Here is a 21,035-nt window from a genome sequence, read left to right on the forward strand (position 1 = left end):
ATGTTTTGTGTGACAGGAACTAGGGTTGTGAGAGAGAGAGAGGGAGAGACGGAGAGGGAGAAAGAGAGAGAGAGAGAGAGAGAGAGAGAGAGAGAGAGAGAGAGAGACCAGGGCAATGGGGATGTCTATGAAGAATTCTGGGTAATGTCTGAAGTGTCATACATGGATGAGGAGTCTTGCTGAGGCTCCTGGGAACCGGGAAAGGAGAGGGAGATTAGATGACTCAGAGAAAGCCGACATGAGGTAAGAGGGAGGGAGCGAGAGAAAGAAAGAAAGAAAGAAAGGGAGATGGAGAGTGAGAAAGGAGGGGCCTGTAGGTCATGCTTGCAGACAGGTCAGGAGGGAAAGAACGACATCACATGACTGTCTGACCTCGGCGAGGGAGAGAGAGAGGGGGATGGGGAGAAGGGGGGGTTGAGAGAGCGAGCGAGACATGTGTTCTGTCGTAATTGAGGAATTTTAATGTGATTAGTGTCTGGCTTTGACCTTGCTTGTCTAGCTGGTGCCTGGTTGGCCTGGTGGCCGTGCTGTGGCTGCTCGTCACCTGCCCCTCCCTCTCTCTTCTGTTTCTGAATGTCTGCGCCTTGTCTCTATCCAGTTCTTTCTCTCTCAATGCTTCCTTTTTTCTTTCTATCTCTTTCTATGTCTATCTATTTTCTCTCTCTCTCTCTCTTTATATATATATATAGACACACAACTATCTTCTATCTATCTCCCCTCTTCTGCTCTTTCTCTCTCTCATGTCTTATATGACACCAGGGTATAATGGGCATCCAACTGCCTGGTCATGTGGTAAAGGAGAATGTCAGCCAGTACTGAGGGATAATGAGATCTACAGATAGATCACCTGGCTCTCCTCCCCTCCCTTCCTGTTCTCTCCTCCACTCCTGTGCTCCTCCTTATGTTTCTACACCAGTCTTAAACTGATCCAATACCGTCAGGCCTTGAGCCCCTTGCTTGGTTGCTTACTCTCAGTCACACACACACACACACACACACCAGTCTGACACTTTGGAATGAGAATTCGGTCCACGGGAGATCTTCTGCCCTTGTTTTTTCTAATATAAAACTGCTCAGCTCCACTCTGGAAGGTCACACCCACCCACACACCACACACCACACACACACACACACACACTCACTCTCACATAAGTAAGAGAGAACTATTGGACTTACATGTTCTGTTGAAAAGGCTCTAACATTAATCTTTTTCTCTACTTCCGTGTCTGTCGTGTGAATGGGTGTGTTGGCAGTGAATGTTGACCACCCTGTCTGGGTCATTGTGAGAGCTTATCTCCAGCAGGGTGGATGGTCATCATTGGTACAGGCTGGGATGGCTGCTGCTGTATGCTCTTTGACGGTCTCTGTGTCTTACTGCCTGTCTGTCTGCCTGCCTGCCTGCCTGCCTGACAGACAGAAAGTCAAGGTTGGGTCAGGTTCTTTCTCTTTCGGCATGTTAAATGGACACTGTTAAAACACAGAATGTGTGTACTCACATTCATCACCTTCTCACACGCAGCCTTGACTGGGAGAGGACGGGGAGAAGGGGGTAGTGAGAGGTGGAGGAGAGGAGGGAAGGGGAGAGCAGTTTTATCACCCCTCAGCACCCTGGCATGGCCAGAATAGATTACAGCCAATCAGATGAGCTCGTCCAGAGGATCTTGCTAAAGCCAGGGCCTCCTGCTTCTGAGCAAATCTCCCACCTCAAGCAGATATGAAGAGCAGCTATGAGGGAAGAGAGATATTAGGCTTACGCAACAGTGTGTCATTTTGATGAACGTATTGAAACTGCTGACACATTTCTTGTGTGCTGTGGCTAAGCACTGAGTACTGGTGTGACCAGTCATCTAGGGTGCTGTGTGTCAGTGTGTGTGTGTGTGTGTGTGTGTGCGCGCAGCAGAAGTTGCTTGGCTTCAGCTGAGTGTACTTTACCCATCTAAATTTCATGGATGAAATGTCATTTCTCCAACTGAAATGATCATCATGGTCCGTATCAGTCCAGGAGAGGCAGGAGCTGAGGTAGGAGGGAGGAGGGGAGGTGAGGCAGGAGGGAGGAGAGGCAGGAGGGAGGAGGGGAGCTGAGGCAGGAGGGAGGAGGGTAGGAGGGAGGAGGGGAGGTGAGGCAGGAGGGAGGGGAGCTGAGAAGGGAGGGGAGCTGAAGCAGGAGGGAGAAGGGGAGGTGAGGGAGGAGGGGAGGTGAGGCAGGAGCCTCCACAGACCCCCTCCCTGGATGTTCCTCTCAGCCCTGTCTCTGTGTTAGTGAGCCCTCTGGGACTGAACCTGAAAACTTCCTGTCTGTCACACTGCCTGTGTTGTGAACATTTTGGAGGAGACATTAGACTCTCATTTCCTGTATCTGATACCTCTCTGTGTGACTGCCATCTGTGTGTTCACACACGCTGCTCTCTCTAGGGGTTCTGATTGGACGCTCTCCACAGTAAAAACCTTGCTAATTAGCCTTCTGGGGTGGGCAGAATTTAGACTCGGCAGGCTATTGCTTCAGAATGGGACTCGGTAGGTCAGGGGTCAGCCAACTTTCACCTGACCAGTGGTGCCCCTGCCCGACTCTGCTGGAGACCCCTTAGAGTTCCTGCATTTTACAAACGGGCCTCTGAACAGTCGCGTGGGCTCCAGAATGTGGGTCAGAGTGTTTGTATCAGTTAAGGAGTGTGAGATTGGACTGCACACTGCTGTTGTTTATAGATCTGGAGCCAGAGAAGGAGTTACACTCACCGTAGCAACTGGATTCCGGCTCCCTTTAAAGCGTGTAATTGAACACAATAACCAACTGTTTGTTTTTTTCATAGTTTTCATCCATTTTGTAAGCGTATTTCTCTCTCTTTTGATCTCACACACACAGACGCACGCACACACTCGCATTCCATCCAAGCAGTCAGAGTGATGGACAGTAATGTACCCGGGCTTGGTGCTCTTGATTATAATCTTGTGTAATGAGTGTTCTTAGTATCACTTACCCCAGCTTACCTCAGCACCTCAATACCTCTCTGTTGCCATGCTGTCATATGACAGCCCACAGATGACATATTAAGGCTGTGTTGTGTATATCTCTATATTTATATTGGTTGCTATAGAGGAGCATCTAAAGGAAGACTGTATTCTTTGTCCTTTAACGAGATTAGGCCCATCTGCCTTTACACTGTAGAATAACAGGTTAGGATTGTGGTGCTTTTAGACCTTTCGGTTCACATTGACCTTTTGTAATCTAATATGTTGGCCACACCCTTTACCTAAATGTCAGGAGATGAGGGGAGGGGAAGGGAGGGGAGGGGAGGGGAGGAAAGGGGAAAGGAAAGGAAAGGGGGGGGAGAAGAAAGACGAGAGGCAGAGGTAGATGATGAGAGAAGATAAGAGGTTAAGAGAGGTAGAGGGAGGAGCAGTGGAGGCTGGACTGAAAGCAGGCGTTCTCTAGCAATCATCTCCTGGAGGGAGAGAGAGCAGTGTCGCTTCCATCACATTACACATCCATCTAACCTGCCAGAGTGGCCAGCTGCTCCCTGCTGCCTCTCACACACACACACACACACACGCACAGGTATGACACGTTCTCACACACACACACACACACACAAGCAAGTATGATTTGACACAACCAGCCACACACACATATACAAATATAACTCTCCCTCTATCACACACACACACGCACGCCCAAATGCGACACACACATATAGATCATATAACCATCAGCGCCCTGCAGGGCTCACCACAGCTGAGATTTATCAGGACCAGGGCAAGACAGTCCCATCTCTCAACGTGCCAATGCCCTATCAGCAGCAACGGAGAGACGCGCCCAGGCATCCTTCCTCCCTCACCCAGAGGAGTCATAGCGTGAGATCCCCAGCGATAGCCAGGGAGATACGGGGGCTCGGTGAAAGGTGCGCTTGTTTTGAACCAGAGCGCACTCCGGAGGACACAAGCGTTGAGGGAGAAGGCGGAAAGTAGGCAGGCAGGTAGGTAGGGAGAGAGATAGGCAGCAGAGCAGAATGGGATTAGACACTCCCCGCGTGTCAGCATTAAACTCCTGCAGCTCTCTGTTCCTCCTCCGCTCCCTGGCTCAGCCTGCCCTTGAACGTCCTCAAGGTAGGCCTGATAAGAGCTAGGGGTGGGGGGCGGGGGGTAACGGAACTGGGGATGGTTCCTCTCTCTAAGCCCCCCTTTGCCACCCAGCTAGACTCTATTCTCTCCCGTCTCCATCCCTCGCTCCCTTCGTTCCTCCCTTCCCAAACTTCCCGACTTAAAAGTTCCTGGCGGGGATTAGGAGAACAAAGGAAGGTGAATTCCAAGGAAGAGCGGGGGAGGGGGAGGGGGAGGGACAATTGCCCAACTTTTGGAGAATGTCAGCGCCCCGGAAAAAGCCTCATCCTTTTTATTTGTGTCTTTTTTTATTATTTATATATTCCAGGAGAGTCTTAACGTAAGAACATAAGCACGTATGAACAGTCACAATGAGACTAGGTCAGCCAGCCTCTCTCTCTGTGTCTTGCCAGTCAGGGCATGGTCGCACGCCTGGTTCCCAGATAACATTTACAATCCCCCACCATGTACAAACGCTGCCATTTCAATGCGTGGGGATAAATAAAACAGATATTGAGATGCCGTTAGGGGATTTAATATGTGAAGATGGCCTGAGTCATTAAGTGTGGCGTGCGTACGCTCACAGATTGACCTTCTATGTGGTTAATTGCACTGAGATGTAGGAAGTTTGGAGCATGTGACATTTGTGAGCTTTTTATTATTCCTCTGCCAGGATGCTGATGTTATTTGACATTTGGAATTAAGCATTAAAAGCAACTTTGAATTGTGAAGCTTGGATTTGTGCCTCTGCAGTATCTTAAACAAACGTCTTTTTTTTTATTTTTATGTTGTTTTTTTTTTGGGGGGGGGGGGGGGGGTCCTAACAGAGGATAATTTATAAAGCTGTTATGTTTGGGGTAATTAGGATGGTGTCAGCAATGACAAAAGTCATGCTGACTGGCACAGCAGAGAGCACTGAGAGGAGGAGGAGAGGAGATGGAGACAGGAGGAGGTGGAGAGAGGAGGAGGAGAGGAGATGGAGAGAGGGTGAAATAGAACGGGGTAGGGAAGGAGCGGAGTAAACCATCCATATGACAAGAAAAACTGTCAGTTCTAGACTTTCAAAGTGATGACTCAGATGGAAAACACAAAAGGAAAGTAGACAGACAGGCAGGCAGGAAGCACATAGACATGCAGGCAGTCAGACAGGTAGGAAGCAGACAGACAGGTAGGAATCTGGCAGACTGGCGGGTAAGCAGATAGTAGACAGACTGACAGGCCAGTAAAGATGCTTAGACAGCCCATGACATTTAAGTCTTGGCAAGTGACTCTTACACATTTCTGTTCTTCCAGCTAAATGATGCTGTGCTCCCACAGGAGAATGTTATGACCAAAATCATTTACAGTCCCTCCTCTTGACTTGCAACAGTTCTGTGGTCCTCATTTTGTATTTGAATATGACAACATGGACTTGACTTTAATATAAATAGTGTAGGCGTTAGTATAAACATAAACAGAGTTAGTATGTATCTCCAATCTTACAGGGACTTAATAGGACTAAGGAGTCAGTATAGCTCCTATCACTCAGGGACTTAGTATGACTAAGGAGTCAGTATAGCTCCAATCTTACAGGGACTTAATAGGACTAAGGAGTCAGTATAGCTCCTATCACTCAGGGACTTAGTATGACTAAGGAGTCAGTATAGCTCCTATCGCTCAGGGACTTAGTATGACTAAGGAGTCAGTATAGCTCCAATCTTACAGGGACTTAATAGGGCTAAGGAGTCAGTATAGCTCCTATCACTCAGGGACTTAGTATGACTAAGGAGTCAGTATAGCTCCTATCACTCAGGGACTTAGTATGACTAAGGAGTCAGTATAGCTCCAATCTTACAGGGACTTAATAGGACTAAGGAGTCAGTATAGCTCCTATCACTCAGGGACTTAGTATGACTAAGGAGTCAGTATAGCTCCTATCACTCAGGGACTTAGTATGACTAAGGAGTCAGTATAGCTCCTATCGCTCAGGGACTTAGTATGACTAAGGAGTCAGTATAGCTCCTATTACTCAGGGACTTAGTATGACTAAGGAGTCAGCCGTCCTCCCTGCTGCCTATCCATCTATCAGCGCCTATGGCCCAGCTCAAATCAATGCAGCCTCATTAAAGGAAATTATGAAAAATGAACTCTATCAGATGGATGATTGTGTGGCGGGCGGGGAGTCTATGGGCGGTCACAGTGGCTCCCAGCCAGCAGCCAGGAGGGAGCACTGAGCACAGCCAGGCCGCGGCACTTCGTTAAGAGCCCGCGCTAATTAGCAGAGGAAACGGATGGCTTTTCACCAACAGCACCAATTACTGCAGTCAGACAGAGAGAGAGAGGGAGAGAGAAGGATGGAGAAGGACAATAATGAATGAGCTTGTTTTCTCTCTCACGTTGAGCTGAGTGGTCTATGACATCACTGGCTATTGGACGTTAACAAAGAATGTGTGTGTGTGCGCGCGCACGCATATCCTGTGTGTGTGTGCGCAACCTGTGTGTATGCTCATTTTTGCACAAGTGCATGTGTGTGTAATAAGGGGTTAAGAGGATGCCTTAAAATTCACTTAAAGGTGCATCTTCCATTATGAAAGAGAGAGAGGTGAATGTATCCCATCTCCTTTTTAAAGGTCAGTTGACATGTTATGGTTGGACCACAGTGGACTGGCCCTGTCCCTAACCCTGGGACCAGAGGTCAGCATAGTGTGTGTGTGCATGCATGCGTGTGTGTGTGTGAGAGTGTGTGACCAGGCATGTGGAATGCTACCTGCAGGTCAGGCAAAGTGACTGATCACACAAAGGTCAGTAAGAGTTACCACACCTGTTTAACTCAATCTGGTCGTTAGAGACCCAGACATGGTACAGGGTGTGTGTATATGTGTGTATGCTCATGATTGCAATCTTCTAAATAAGGACATGTTATATCCAGGGCTATGGAGTGTTACATTCCCATGTTACAGTTGCTCGAACACACACTGCACACACACACACATACACACTCTGTTTACATTTTATGGTCCAGCTATGCTCTAACAACCACTCAGTCTTGCATTACTGCTGCCTTGTCCTCTTCTTAATTAAATTGGAAGATTCTTCAGAGGACCGTTCAATTCTCCCTCCCTCCCTCCCTCCCTCCCTCCCTCCCTCCCTCCCTCCCTCCCTCCCTCCCTCCCTCCCTCCCTCCCTCCCTCCCTCCCTCCCTCCCTCCCTCCCTCCCTCTCTCTCTCTCTCTCTCTCTCTCTCTCTCTCTCTCTCTCTCTCTCTTTCTCTCCCTCCTCCTTCCCTCAGGAATCGATGTTGGAGGGAAAGGTTCTTATAATCTATAAGTCATATCACTTCTGCATCGCCAGCACTATTGTTTCACTCAATTAAAAGTCTGAAGAGGTTGCGGTTTCTGCCGGGCGGGGCCTTATGTGTGCGTGTACGTGCGTGTGTGGCCTTAGCAAAAAAATCTGCTGTCACGGTAAAGGTCTTGTTGCACCGTTGACAGGGAACAGTTTTTACATACAAATGTTGTGTGCTCACATTGTTACCGTTTTGTAGGGATGTGGTAAACAGTAGTAGGAGGAAGTGCCTAAGTATTACACGATAGTGCTGTGTACGGAGTCTTCTATTCCCTGACCAGCTTCCTGGTCACCACCGCGTTGATGACTGAAACAGTCTGCAACGACCTCCTTCTCCCCGAGCAAGTGAGGGCCATCATGAGGGTCCAGGGGAGAGAGGTGGCAGGGTCCAGGGGAGAGAGGTGGCAGGGTCCAGGGGAGAGAGAGTCGGTAAGGCCCCCGGACCTCCAGGAGGAAGGGCCCCCAGCTCCACCTCCACCCCCCTCCGTGACCAAACACTGAAGTCAGCTGAAATGCCCCAAACTCAGCTCTTAATTTGTCATTGCAGTCATCGTTTTTTTAAAGGGGGGGGGGGGGTGGGGGGAGCAGAAGGTTTTAAATAAATTGGAAAAGCCCTAGTCTGGATGGGGGGTGGAGGGAGGGGGGTAGCTGTATTTTGTCACTGCTGCATATTCCTGACTGTACTTTATGTGCATGTCCCCGCCGGGCCAGCAGTGTTCTACCAGGCTGTGGCCAGATAGATTAATGAGACCCATTCATCAGAGCTGATATTAATAATACGGCAGGTCTCTCTCCTGTCACTGTTGCTGCGATGGCTGCTCTGAAGTATGGGCTGCCTGGAACACTCAGGCACATCCGAGGACACCTCTCTTCTGATGGACCCCTCCATGCGACAGGCTCGCACCACACATGAGGCAGCTGACACGCTGGTGTCTTTAGATCTGGGAAGGCTGTGGGCCTTATATCTATTGGTGTGTGTATGTATGTTTGTATGTGTGTGTATATGGTGGTGGTGTGTAGGGGCTTATGGGTAAATTCAAGGGTATACTGTGAAGAGGTAGAGGTGTGTGTATGTGTGTGTGTGTGCGCGCCCGTCTCTGTATCCCTCTCTTCTGGCTGACTTGCTCCTCATTGCCGCCTCTCCTTTGCTCGGCACGCCGTGAAATGGTTTTCTGTAGGCCATTACCCCGGTAGGAGCCTAGCGCCCTACGCTGCTCCTGTGTGTGTGTGTGTGTGTGTGTGTGTGTGTGTGTGTGTGTGTGTGTGTGTGTGTGTGTGTGTGTGTGTGTGTGTGTGTGTGTGTGTGTGTGTGTGTGTGTGTGTGTGTGTGTGTGTGTGTGTGTGTGTGTGTGTGTGTGTGTGTGTGTGTGTGAGAGAGAGAGAGAGAGAGAGAGAGAGAGAGAGAGAGAGAGAGAGAGAGAGAGAGAGAGAGAGAGAGAGAGAGAGAGAGAGAGAGAGAGAGAGAGAGAGAGAGAGAGAGAGAGAGAGAGAGAGAGAGAGAGAGAGAGAGAGAGAGAGAGAGAGAGAGAGAGAGAGAGAGAGAGAGAGAGAGAGAGAGAGAGAGAGAGAGAGAGAGGGGAGAGGGAGAGGGAGGGGGAGGGAGGGGGAGGGGGAGGGGAGGGGAGGGGAGGGGGAGGGGGAGGGGGAGGGGGAGGGGGAGGGGGAGGGGGAGGGGGAGGGGGAGGGGGAGGGGAGAGGGAAAGGGAGTGGGAGGGAGAGAGAGAGGGTTTCCTGTCACACTGAGCACCCCGGTCCTGTTGTCAGGCTAGCAGGGTGAGAGGCCTGTCTTGTCCCTCTGTCCTCCCCCACCGTGTACCTTCCTCCCCTCCCTCCCTCCCTCGCTCTCCCTTCCTCCCCCTGCTATCAACCCCTGCCTGGACACTGACAACACCACAGGGCCCTGCTCTTCTCCACTCTCCTCCCTTTCAGACCCCCCAGCCAGGTGGAGGAGTTAGGTAAGGAGAGGGTTGGAGCCAGGGTAAGAGGCGGGATAGCAGGCAGGATAGCAGGCAGGGTAATAGGCAGGGAGACCTAGCTCCAGCTACATCTCCACTCCAGCTAGCCCTACCACTGGTGTCTGAATGAATGATGTGTAGTTCTCCCAGTCCTGCAGTGTGTGTGATTCATAGACGGCTCCAACAGCAGCCTACGGCGCCCTGGCCTACCTAGCCACCAGTCACTGCTCCTCTAATGCAGCACATAAACACACACACACACACCATTTCCCCTCACCAGGGATGAACTGTAGGTCATTTGTGAATTGTGTGATTGGCTGCTCATGGTTCTCATTTCCCAGCATGCCCCTGTGGGAGGAAGCAGAGATTAGTCGGGGTGTGGGGGGGGGGTTGTGGAAGTGTGTGTGTGTGGGGGGGGGGGGTAGCAGGCTGTAAAGGTTCCCCATGAATAAACTCATTTATACGTTATTAACATTTAACAAGTAGCATTTCCAAGCCCGCGCGTCCACATGCCTTCAGCATACACTCGATAATTTCTGAACCGGGTAAGGTGTGGAGGCCGGGGGGGAGGCTGTGGGGGAGGCTGCGGGGGAGGCTGGGGCGAGGCTGAGGGGGGGAGGTAGAGGGATGGCGGTCAGATAGATATATTTGTTTTCCCTTCGTTTCCTCATCAAGCATGGCTAATGAACACTGGGCTAATGTCAACACAGGAAGGGGGGTCAGGGGGTAAAACCTCTGCAGGCCAACACCCCACACCCCTGGCCCAACCTGCCCCCCACTCCCTCAAACAAACATTCTCACTCACTCACTTATTATCTCTCCCTTACACACACGTATTCTCATTCTCTCTCTCTCTCACACACACACACACACATCTGTTAGTGTTCACTCCAGCACACAGTAACCTCCATTGATCTAATCTGCTGTTGATCCATATGTATGAGGCACCAGGCCCACACTCTGCAGCTCTGCTCACACACTCACACACACACACACACACTCACACACACACACATACACATACACATACCTGTATCTCTTTAGTTGAGGACGTCAATACTCACTATCTCTCTATTCTCTAAAGAAAACTATATCAATCACAACACAGATAACTGTAGGCTAAACACTAATCAGCAAGGTAGACAGACAGACAGACAGACAGACAGACAGACAGACAGACACAAAGACACAAAGACAGACACAGACAGACACACAGACAGACTGGCTGATCTCTCTCATCTGTGTCTCTTTTCCCCTTACTGCTCTGATGCAAGTCTCTCTTTTCTCTGGACTATGTGAGTCTCTCAGCTCTCTCTCTCTCTCTCTGATGTGATGTAAGTCTATCTGCTCTCTCTCTGTCTCTCTCTCTCGTTGCTCTGATTTGAGTCTCTCTGCTTCTTTGAGGAATTGAGGCCATTAAGATGAATCAGAGGAAAAATGTTTCCTATATTCCTGCAGGCGTTTCGCCTTGCTGAAAGAGCTGGGGAGAGGTAGAGCAGGAACGAAAGAGACAGAGAGAGAGAGAGAGAGAGAGAGAGAGAGAGAGAGAGAGAGAGAGAGAGAAGAAGAGTAGATTTAAAGCCAGCTCATAGAAAGGGATGGCACCCTTTCTGCCTCATATCGCCCTCGGAAAATTGGAGCTAGTTTTCCATAATGGTTCAAACCTTCATCTGTCAAGAACCGCTAAATCTACTGGAATAATTTCTTCATGGATTAGATGTCAGTATTTATAATTTATTGAGTTTCTTCAGCGTGTGTGTGTGTGTGTGTGCATGCGTGTGTGTGTTTGTGTGTGTGTGTGTGTGTGTGTGTGTGTAGCTGATCTCTCTCCCTCTTTCTCAAACTTCTCTTATCCTCTATCCCCTTTACAGTGAAATGAGTCTTTAGGATGCTGAGTCGCTGTGTGTTTGTGTTTGTGTGTAATGGCATGGGGAGCGCTGGTGTGCAGAGTCAAAGACGTGGTGACCAGGGTGTGATAAGCTGTGGTCTAGATAGATATAGCTCTGTGTGCTCATGGAAGGGCCTTCCTAATCTGTGCCTTCCTCCAGCTGGAGACAGGGGTTAGACGTGTGTGTGTGTGTGTGTGGGAGGGAGGGGATGAGACAGGCCGTGTGTGTGTGTGTTAGAGGGGGTGTTAAGGGGCGCCATCCTGTTTGCTGTAACATAATCTACGATGGAGACCTCCGTAATACTCACCTCACGACGCCTAGATTCTAAACCCCTAATAAACAGTCTCGGTAAGTCCTTAACGACCCCATTCACCCACACAGCCCTAAACACAAACACTCTCTCTTTCCGTCTTTCTCAGTCTTTCCCTCTCTTGTCCTGTCTCTTCCTCTCTTCTCGCTCTCTCTCCGTCTCTATCTCCTATCTCTCACACACACACACTTGTTTGGGCATGGTAGTTATTCCTGGCCAGCTGAGGCTGAAGTGGGGCCAGTGTGCTGACTGACAGTCATGTGTAGTGTACACCGTGATGTGCCGTACCATCTACTGGATGTGCCTCGTCAGCACTGACATCATGTCTGTATATCTGGCTCCCTCCCTTCCTCCCCCACTGTATCCCCTTACTGACTCTCCCTCTCTCTGCTCTGTAGCAGGTCCCAGTGAGAGCTCCAGACCACCGCCTGAGTCCTCGCTATGAAGAGGTGGAACGCCAGTACGCCTCCCTGCCCAGGTAACATGACCAGCCCCTCTCTCCTCCCCTCTTCTCCTCTCCCCTCCCCTCTCCTCCACTTTCACCTCCTCCCTTCACCTCCTTTCTCCTCTCCTCCCTTTCACCTCCTTTGCCCTCGACTCCCCTCCCGTCCCTTCCACCGACACCCCTGTCGTCCTTCCATCCCGATCCCTCCCTCCTCCTCTCCTCTCCTCCGGCACATGCAGTGTGACTAAGCGGCAGCAGCAGCAGCGACAGAGCGGGAGACAGTGGAGGCTGCAGGTCTCTCAGTGCTGAGTAATCCTCTTTAAAGCTTATAATTAAATCTGGAGGGGCTGCAGTCAGAGGGCCCCAGCGCCTGAGAATTCACCTGATCCTCTCCCCAGAGACAGGGGACCGAGGCGGGGAGGTGTAACCTGATCTCTGGCCCCTCTCCTGTCATCCCTCCAGCCCGGGCCTCTGGACCCTGCTGGAGCAGACCCTCCTCAGCACTCCATCTCCCTCTATGTTTTTTTTTTTTTTTTTTGTGTGTGTGTTTTTAATATTTTTTTAATCTTCTCTCTTCCTCATCTTGACCTCTCTACCTACCGGCTGTCTTTTCTTCTCTCCCCCTTTCTCAATCTCTCCTCGAGTCTCTCTTTCCACCCCCGTCTCCCGTCCCCCTATCAGCCCTGGACCTCTGTCTTTGTCCTCTCTGTGTGTTTTCTGGATCCAGCCAATCAACACGCGGGCTGCTCACCCCAACCAGCCAAACAAACAAACAAACAGCAACTGTGTGTTAAATCTGCTAGCTGGGGTGTGAACATCAACAGCAGTTTAGGACATTAGACAACTTTACAGCCTGCTTCCCAGCCCGGCCTGAGCTAACAGGGAGTTCACGCTCGCCTCGCTCAATCTGCCCTCCCTCCCTCATCCCTCCCTTTTTCACTCTCTCTCTCTCTCCCTCTCTTGCTCTCTCCCTCCTCTCCTATATTTTCTCTAATCGCTCTCACCCCCCCCCCTCTCTCTCTCTCTCTCTCTCTCTCTCTCTCTCTCTCTCTCTCTCTCACTCTCTCTATCTCTCTCTCTCTCTCTCCCCTTCTCTCTCTCTCAGGATGTCTTTGGCAGATGCTGCGGCAGTGATGCCTTCCAGGTCTGTCTCTGGCATCTGTGGAACCAGAGGAGAGTGAGAGCACAGTTTAGAGATAGCACCTCAAGAACACGTACACATTGGCCAGCTATCTCCTGACCTTATAAAAACACAAGCACCACCTGACGTTGTGAAACCCACACCACCTACCTCCTGACCAGCCTCTAAATATGGCTCTGCTTGGTCAAAGCTGACTGGCTAGGGGTTCCCAGAGAGAGAGAGAGAGACAGAGAGAGAGAGAGAGAGAGATACAGAGAGAGAGAGAGAGAGAGAGAGGGAGAGAGAGAGAGAGAGAGAGCACGTCTTGAAGTCTCTCTAATTAAAACATGACCGTGCGAGCCTCCATGATGATGATGATGATGATGATCATGATGATCTCCCCACAGCGTCAGTCCTGCATTACCACAGCCCTGCACTACTTCTCGGCCCCTCCTCCCCCAGCTCTGTGTTTGTGGAGGCGAGCGCGGCCCTAAAAGCCTCCAGGGTCCTCTCTCACTCCCATTTCCTTCCAGATTACCTCTGCGCTCCATCCCAGAGCCATTACAGGCCTGTGTGTTATTATTACGCTCACACAAACAGGCTTGGCTGTAACCGGGCCAGCTCTCTGGCCAACCCCTGTCCCCTCCTTTACCCTGTACCCCACGGTCACCCTGTGTGTGTGTACGTGTGTGTGTGTGTATGTGTGTGTGTGTGCGCATAAACACATGTGCTTGTGTGTGTGTGTGTGTGCATTCAAGTGGAGTGTGTGTGTGTTCTGCGGTCACCAGCAGTGCAGGTTGGAGTGCAGAGTGTGTGTAGAGCCGCTGGCCCAGCCTCTCCATATGTAGCTCATTACAGCCATTAGCAGAATAAAGCAGGAGGTCACCTCAAGCACAGGCCCAACCCGGGTTTAGCCAATCAGAACGGCCAGTCACCTCATCCTCCACATGATTGGATTATCAGAGCGAGTCAGAGCCTGTGTCTGGACCTGGCAGGCCGTTCACTTCCTCCTTAGTGATAATGGAGTGATTAATGCGCAGATAGCCTCTCTCTCTCTCTCATTTTTCTCTCCTCACTCTCTCATTCTTATTCTCTCACTCTTCTCTCTCTCTTGTTGTCTAACTCCCCCCCCCTTCTGTATAATCTCTCTGTCTCTTATCTCTGCTGGAGGTATATGCTCTCCCTCTTTTTTCCCCTCCCTCTTCCAGAGACCTCCCATCCTCTCAGGTCTTTCCCAGACCTCTCCACATCCACAACAATCTCTTCATTGTCCACAGTCCAGACTGAGGGTTTTCAGGGGGCATCAAGGGGCTGTTTGTGTGTGTGTGGTGTGTTTCCCAACCCGGGGGGTCTGTTGAAGGACTTGTTGACCAACAAACTGGGCTGGGATGGAGGGCGGGAGGGAGAACCACTAGCTTGTTCACAGCCTGTCACCAACCCTCCATTCACCCTGGGAACACCAGCCCTCCCCCTCCCTTCTCTTTACTGGAGAGGCTCTTCACCAAGGGTTCCCATGTAGACACCTCCTGTCTGGACATATCAGTGCCAGGTGTGATACTGCATCATGTCTGCCTTGGATTATCTAAGAGGTCTTCCACCATCCTCAGACTGTCCTTTCTTTTGTCAAAATCACTCCCTCTCCTCTCTCCTAATGATCCAAACAGTACTGTTGCGTTGGTTATTCGACTGGGCCCTATCTGTTGAAGAACCACCCGAATCCACCTTTCCTAGGCTGACGCGGTGCTTCCTGGTTAAATGGTTTTCTGTGTGAGCACACAGGAAGTCTCATGCCATATTTGCCATTGTTCTGTCGGCTCCATGTTACCCTGGCAACCGTCACCCACCATCTGTGCTGGTGTGGCCTTTCTCACCCACTCCCTCCTCCAGCACCTCTCACTTCTCCTTGCTCCTTTTCTCACTCTCTTTCACTCTCTCCTTCACCCCCCTCTCTTTTCTCCCTCTTCTCCATCCCCACGTTTCTCTTCCTCTACCACCCACATAAATAAATTTAACCGCGTTATCTTATTGGATTACTGGATTCTGTCTCATGATAACTAAGTAGATATATCACATTTGACAGGCTCTGACTGAGAAACACTCGAAGTGAAGCCACTTTTCCTTGTGTGAGTGTGTGTGTGTGTGTGTGTGTGTGTGGAGTCATGAGATGATCAGCTGTGAGATAAAGCCCAGCCCACTGAAAGTCTCTCAGCCAATCAGAGCTGCCCACTGAACATACAGAGCAGTCATTAGACAGCACTCCTGCATGTCACGCAATCTAGGTCTAGGTAGGTTGAGAGCGCAATCAGCAGCACTGTGTTATGAATGCTATGTTGTCGCGTCAGCCAGGTTGGGTGTGGTGGCCTGGTTAGGGGCTAGGGGGCAACCCTCCTGTAGTGCTGTGTGGGAACTGAGGGGTGTCACGTGATTGTCAGCGATCAGGGGTCGAAGTTCACCGGTGTGTGTTTGTGACCCACTGCTCTGTCTCCCTGGACAGCTGAAGCAACAGTCCTGCAACCCCCCTTCTCCTTCTCTCTGGCTCTGTCTCTCACCAAGCATCTCCTTCTCCTGCTCTCGCTCTTTTGTAGGTATCTCTCCCTGTCTTGGTCTCACTCCCTCTTTCTCTCACTCTCTCTGTTTTTGACCTAGCCTCTTTTTCTCTTGTTCTCTCTCTCTTTTCTGGGTCTCTCAATGTCTCTCTCTCTCTGGCGTGGTCTCTCTCTCTCACGCTCTCTCTGTCTATCTACACGTCATCCTCATCTCTCCATCCTCCTAACAGAGGATGAAATTGTTTCTCCTCTCCTCCCATCGTGATGTGTCTCTCTGGGCCGATTGTGGTGTGGTGTGGGCTGTGATTACACAGCTCTGATGACATCTCATATATAGCTGAAACTCACTTAGCACCAGACTCATAAACTAGTAAACGAGTTAAGAGCTTGAGATGAAAGTGGGGTATCTCTCTTCTCACGCTCTGCCCTCCCTTTTCACCCTCACCTAAATCTCTCTCTCTCTCTCTCTCTCTCTCTCTCTCTTCCCCCCACCCCTTTCCCTCTCTGCCGCCCAAAAGTTCTGGGGTTGTGTTTTGGAAAGCTTTCGTTTTTTTGCGTCTGCGTGTCTTGTTTATTGAAACAATATAACCAGGAAATGGCTGTCATTGCTTTTCACGAGGCTCTAATGCTCCGTGTCACGTAGGGGCCGCTCTGTAGCCCCGGCGCGGTGATTCGTTCTCAGACTGCGGGAAGATTGATGACCTCCGGGCTCCAGAGTGATGGAGGGATGCAGAGAGCGGCCCAGCTCCACATGCACATCACTCCCAGCCACCACCTGCACTTCTGCAGCATCCATGATGACGATGCGTTTGTTGACAACCACGGCCCCAGATTGGGGATTGGTCAGATGTGTGTGTGTGTGTGTGTCCTCTCTGGGCCTTTAGTGAGCTGATCAGACAGCTGGATACAGCTGTTAGGCTTGAAGATAGAGAGAGGGGGGTGGGAGAGGGGTGGGAGAGGGGTGGAGAGGCCCGAAACAAGGAACTTGGTATTTCCTCTCTCTCAGAGGCAGGTGCAGGAGGCCCCTGGGTGCCCCAGCACTGGTGAATGTAAATACAGGACCAGAGTTGGTTCCAGCTGACCCTTCTCATTCACCCTCCAGTGTGTGCCCTCTCCCTCTGCACCCTGCACCCTACAGCTGGTCCATTTAGCCCCACCGGGTGGGGGTGTGTGTGTGTGGGGGGGGGGGGGGGGGCAATAATGGCTTCCAGGCTCATTCCCCATAATCCCCAGCTGCTGCTCTGAGCTGATTGAGTTCCTGGAGGGGACATTCCTGACATCCCAGTAGGGCTGATGGTGCAGCCTAACACGGCTGTAGGGGTGGTACGGTGTAGGGGTGGTAGGGTGTAGGGGTGGTAGGCTGTAGGGGTGGTAGGGGTTGTAGGGTGTAGGGGTGGTAGGCTGTAGGGGTGGTAGGGTGTAGGGTGTAGGGGTGGTAGGGTGTAGGGGTGGTAGGCTGTAGGAGTGGTAGGGTGTAGGGGTTGTAGGGTGTAGGGGTGGTAGGGTGTAGGGGTGGTAGGGTGTAGGGGGTGGTAGGGTGTAGGTATGGTATGGTAGGGTGTAGGGGTGGTAGGGTGTAGGGGTGGTAGGCTGTAGGGAGAGAGACGGTGGGATGTATGTATGGTAGGGTGTGCAGTGGGGAGAGATATGGTGAGGTGTAGGAAGAGATATGGTGGGGTGTATAGATGGTAAGGTGTACAGTAAAGAGAGATATGGTGGGGTGTATAGATGGTAAGGTGTACAGTAAAGAGAGATATGGTGGGGTGTATAGATGGTAAGGTGTACAGTAAAGAGAGATATGGTGGGGTGTATAGATGGTAAGGTGTACAGTAAAGAGAGATATGGTGGGGTGTATAGATGGTAAGGTGTACAGTAAAGAGAGATATGGTGGGGTGTATAGATGGTAAGGTGTACAGTAAAGAGAGATATGGTGGGGTGTAGGGAGAGGGAAGGCAGGGTGTGGGTATGGTAGTGTCCTTGCTGCTGGTTAATAGCCCAGGTGGGGAAAGGCCGCTCCAGAGACTGGAGGTCCAACTGGACCCATTATCTGCTGCTGGAATGATGTCTCTGCCCTTCACACCCTCCTGCTCCCTCATCTCTGTCTGTTCTCTCCACCTCCCACACCTCTGCCTCATCTGACCTCCTCATCTTCCCTCCCTCCCTGTCTCCCCTGCCACTCGCTTTATCTGTGCCCTCATATGACTCATTCCTAATTCCGACACACAGACAGAGAAGCAGCATGTTAAGCAGACACACAGGCAGACAGACACACAGACAGGTAGACACACAGACAGGCAGACACACAGACAGGCAGACACACAGACAGGCAGACACACAGACAGGCATACAGAAAGACAGACAGACATATAGGCAAACTTTCAGATGCACAGGTAGGCAGACATACAGGCTGGCAGACAGGCAGAAGGAGAGACAGACAGGCAGGCAGACTAAGTGTCCCGCCTATCAGACGCCTGCTCATCCGTTTGGGTGGCCACCTCTAGAAACAGACAAGCTACATGCTGGTGATGTTTAGAATACCGACCTCTGCCCCTCCCGGCCCTGGCTCCGCCCCCGGCCCAACGTCCACAGGGGCCCCGGCGTTGGGCGACAGGAGCAGACCGCAGGCCCCGGCCCCGCCCCCGGCCCCGCCCCCGGCCTGGAGTGCCTGCTGGAGGTATCAGTGTGTGTTTCCGACACTCAGCAGGGGAAACTGGAGACAACCCTCGCCCCACCACACAGTAACACAGCCCCTGTCCCGTTAACAGATATATCCATGTCACGGCCCAGTGGAAACCTTGTACACAATGTGTCACACACACACACAGGGGGAAGGAGTTATGGTCCCTGCAAACGATAGGCCAGCTCCTGCTGCCTCTTTCAGACTGTCACATGTCACTTATAGGGTGTTGCTATGTGGTCACAAGGATCATGTACGTAGGGTGTGTGTGTGGGTGGGTGGGTGGGTGCGTGCGTCTACGCGTTAGGAAGATATGGAATGGGGAACAAGGATCCAATTCACCTCACTTAACTTGGGAATAGACATGTCTTAACATGTTTGAAAATGAGATGACGGAGAACAGGGGGAGGCTAACTCTCCATGTGGTTGTGTCCCCTCCTTCCGCAGGCGTGGTCCCATGGAGCCTGACTACCCCATGCAGCCCTGGGCTGGCCACCGTGACCCTGGCCCCTACCCCGGCCCCCACCCGGGCCCCCAGCCCTCCCCAGCCTACCCCAGCTACCCCCGCCAGGCCGAGCAGGGCTACTACCACCCCCCACCCCCTCAGCAGAGGGGGCCTCTGCGCCAGGATGTCCCGCCCTCCCCGACCATGCCCCACCGGGCCCCCCGCTACGACACCATGACCCGGGGGGCGAGGGCCCCCTACGGCCCCCCCAGCTCGGAGCACTACGCCTACGCTCCGGACGGGCGACACCCCGACCCACGCCAGAAGAACCCCATGACTGCAGCCGTGTAGCGCTGCAGAACCACAAGGGCTGCAGGCGTCCAGACCACCCCGCAGTCTATCTCCTGCAGCCAAGGCGTCTGCAGACCACCCTCACCTGCAGGGTCTCATGCTATCTGCACGTCCCCCTAACGTTTGCCAAACAGGGTTATGTCCACTACGCCTGGCTGAACCACACTATGAATGAAGAACCACATGTTTTTTTTTAAATATAAATACATATATATATATTATATACTGGCATTCCACATTGTCTTATGAATGAAGAAAGAAGTAAAGCAAGGATGATTGTCCCTCCAGATTAGAGCAGTGTAGCAGTGGAGCAACCTGAGGCTGCAGCCTGGAGGCTGAGGCTGCAGCCTGGAGGCTGAGGCTGCAGCCTGGAGGCTGAGGCTGCAGCCTCTGGTCTGGCTGCCTCCTCTCTCTGGTGTCATGAAGGCTTTTAATGATTCACCACTGCTTGTTATTAGGTTGATCATAGAAGGAGATCAAATCCCATATGATGAATATATACTGTATAATCAGTATATTAACTGCATGTCTGTTATTACTGTTATTAGTTGAGAGAACACAAGAGCTCGAACAGAATGATCCGGAATGGCTGACTGACTGACTGGCCAACTGACTTTTCAACTGTCTGTCTGACTGATTGATTGACTGACTGGCTAAATAACTTGCTCACTGACTGGCTGGCTTGCGGCCTGGCTTTGCTCGACGCGTTGCTCCCTTTATTCTAGATTCTGTTGGTTGTTCTTAGACCACAGACCCACGCTGACCCAGTGTGCGCTGGTCCAGCTGATGACCTCTCTTTGTATCAGAACCGTAATAGGTACTAAAGTGTGTAGGCTGACCGGGACCACCCAGTCCAGCTCAGACCCGACCAGGACCCTGACTAGACGGTTGGACAGGAGGGCCAAGGGAAGAGATGATTGGCGTAGAGTGACGAGGTTGATGAGAAGAGGGAAGGGCAGGGTTGAGGGAAGGAGAGGGAAGATGAAAATGAGAGGGAAGGAGATAGTTGAAGAGGGGATGGAAAGGAGAGGACATAAGCGAGAGCTTGGTAGAGATTGATGAAGATGTGAACATTCCATGAGATTGTGTTTTAACGCCTTATATACCGTGTCTTTTACAGCTTTGTCCTATGTATCCTAGGCTGGCGATGCTAGTGTCTGTACACTACGTTAGTTGCACAGACGTTTTTATCTGACGGTACTCCTGGTTCTCCATCTGCTCAGAGACCAGGAAGTGAAGGACGTCATCCCTCTGTAGCCTCTCTGTCCCCATAGCAACACAATACTCCTCCATCTTAGATCTATGTAGTCCAAAAATTCAACAATGAATTTAGATTGACGTCATGTATGTAACATTATTAATACGCTTGTATTTTCAATTTGTATTAATGTTTTTATAACATATTTTGCATTAAATTCTCCTGGTGAAACATACTGTGATGGTGTCGTCATGTTGGCTGTTACTGTGTGTCTCTCAGGGTTAATTACATATGAAACCCAGACTTGGTTTTTGGAACGTCCCCTCCAAGGTGATAAATTAACATTTTCAACTCAATTTAATCTATCGAGCCCAAGATAAATTGTACTTTCACGATAACAGATAGAGGTCCAAATTATGTTTAAGTAATTATCAATTAGCAGGCTGAGATATGACTGTGGGTTGGTGTCCCAGAGACTGACTCAGTGATGGAGTTTTGCAGCTGAGAGTTGGACTTGGACTGTTCTTAATGAGACAGGGCAGGGGCCGCGTTATCGCTTAGCACTTAATTAGCATAACGCAACCCTCTGAGCCAATGGGGAGCCGGCCTGGGGAGGAAGTAGGAAGAAGAGAGAAATTAAGTGATTCTCCTGAGTCATGCTGAAGAAGCCTGTCTTAAGGA

At 51.0% G+C, this 21,035-nt stretch overlaps 1 protein-coding gene across 6 annotated transcripts in view; it reads left to right on the forward strand.

The window, feature by feature from the left end:
- pard3bb (par-3 family cell polarity regulator beta b) overlaps window positions 1-20,585 on the forward strand; it is a 148,667-nt gene extending 128,082 nt beyond the window's left edge. For 5 of the 6 annotated variants that reach the window (XM_084688631.1, XM_084688632.1, XM_084688635.1 and 2 more), the window contains 2 exons: window positions 11,971-12,050; window positions 18,808-20,585. In XM_084688631.1, coding sequence (XP_084544757.1) covers window positions 11,971-12,050; window positions 18,808-19,156 — 429 coding nt within the window. In that variant the 3' untranslated portion in view covers window positions 19,157-20,585. The remainder of the gene's footprint in view (window positions 1-11,970; window positions 12,051-18,807) is intronic. The other variant, XM_084688634.1, reaches the window with a different exon arrangement.
- The last annotated feature ends 450 nt before the right edge of the window (window positions 20,586-21,035 follow it).

The sequence above is a fragment of the Hypomesus nipponensis genome, chromosome 23 (genome assembly GCF_054491055.1).
Source record: "Hypomesus nipponensis isolate SF chromosome 23, ASM5449105v1, whole genome shotgun sequence".
Classification (NCBI taxonomy): Eukaryota; Metazoa; Chordata; class Actinopteri; order Osmeriformes; family Osmeridae; genus Hypomesus; species Hypomesus nipponensis.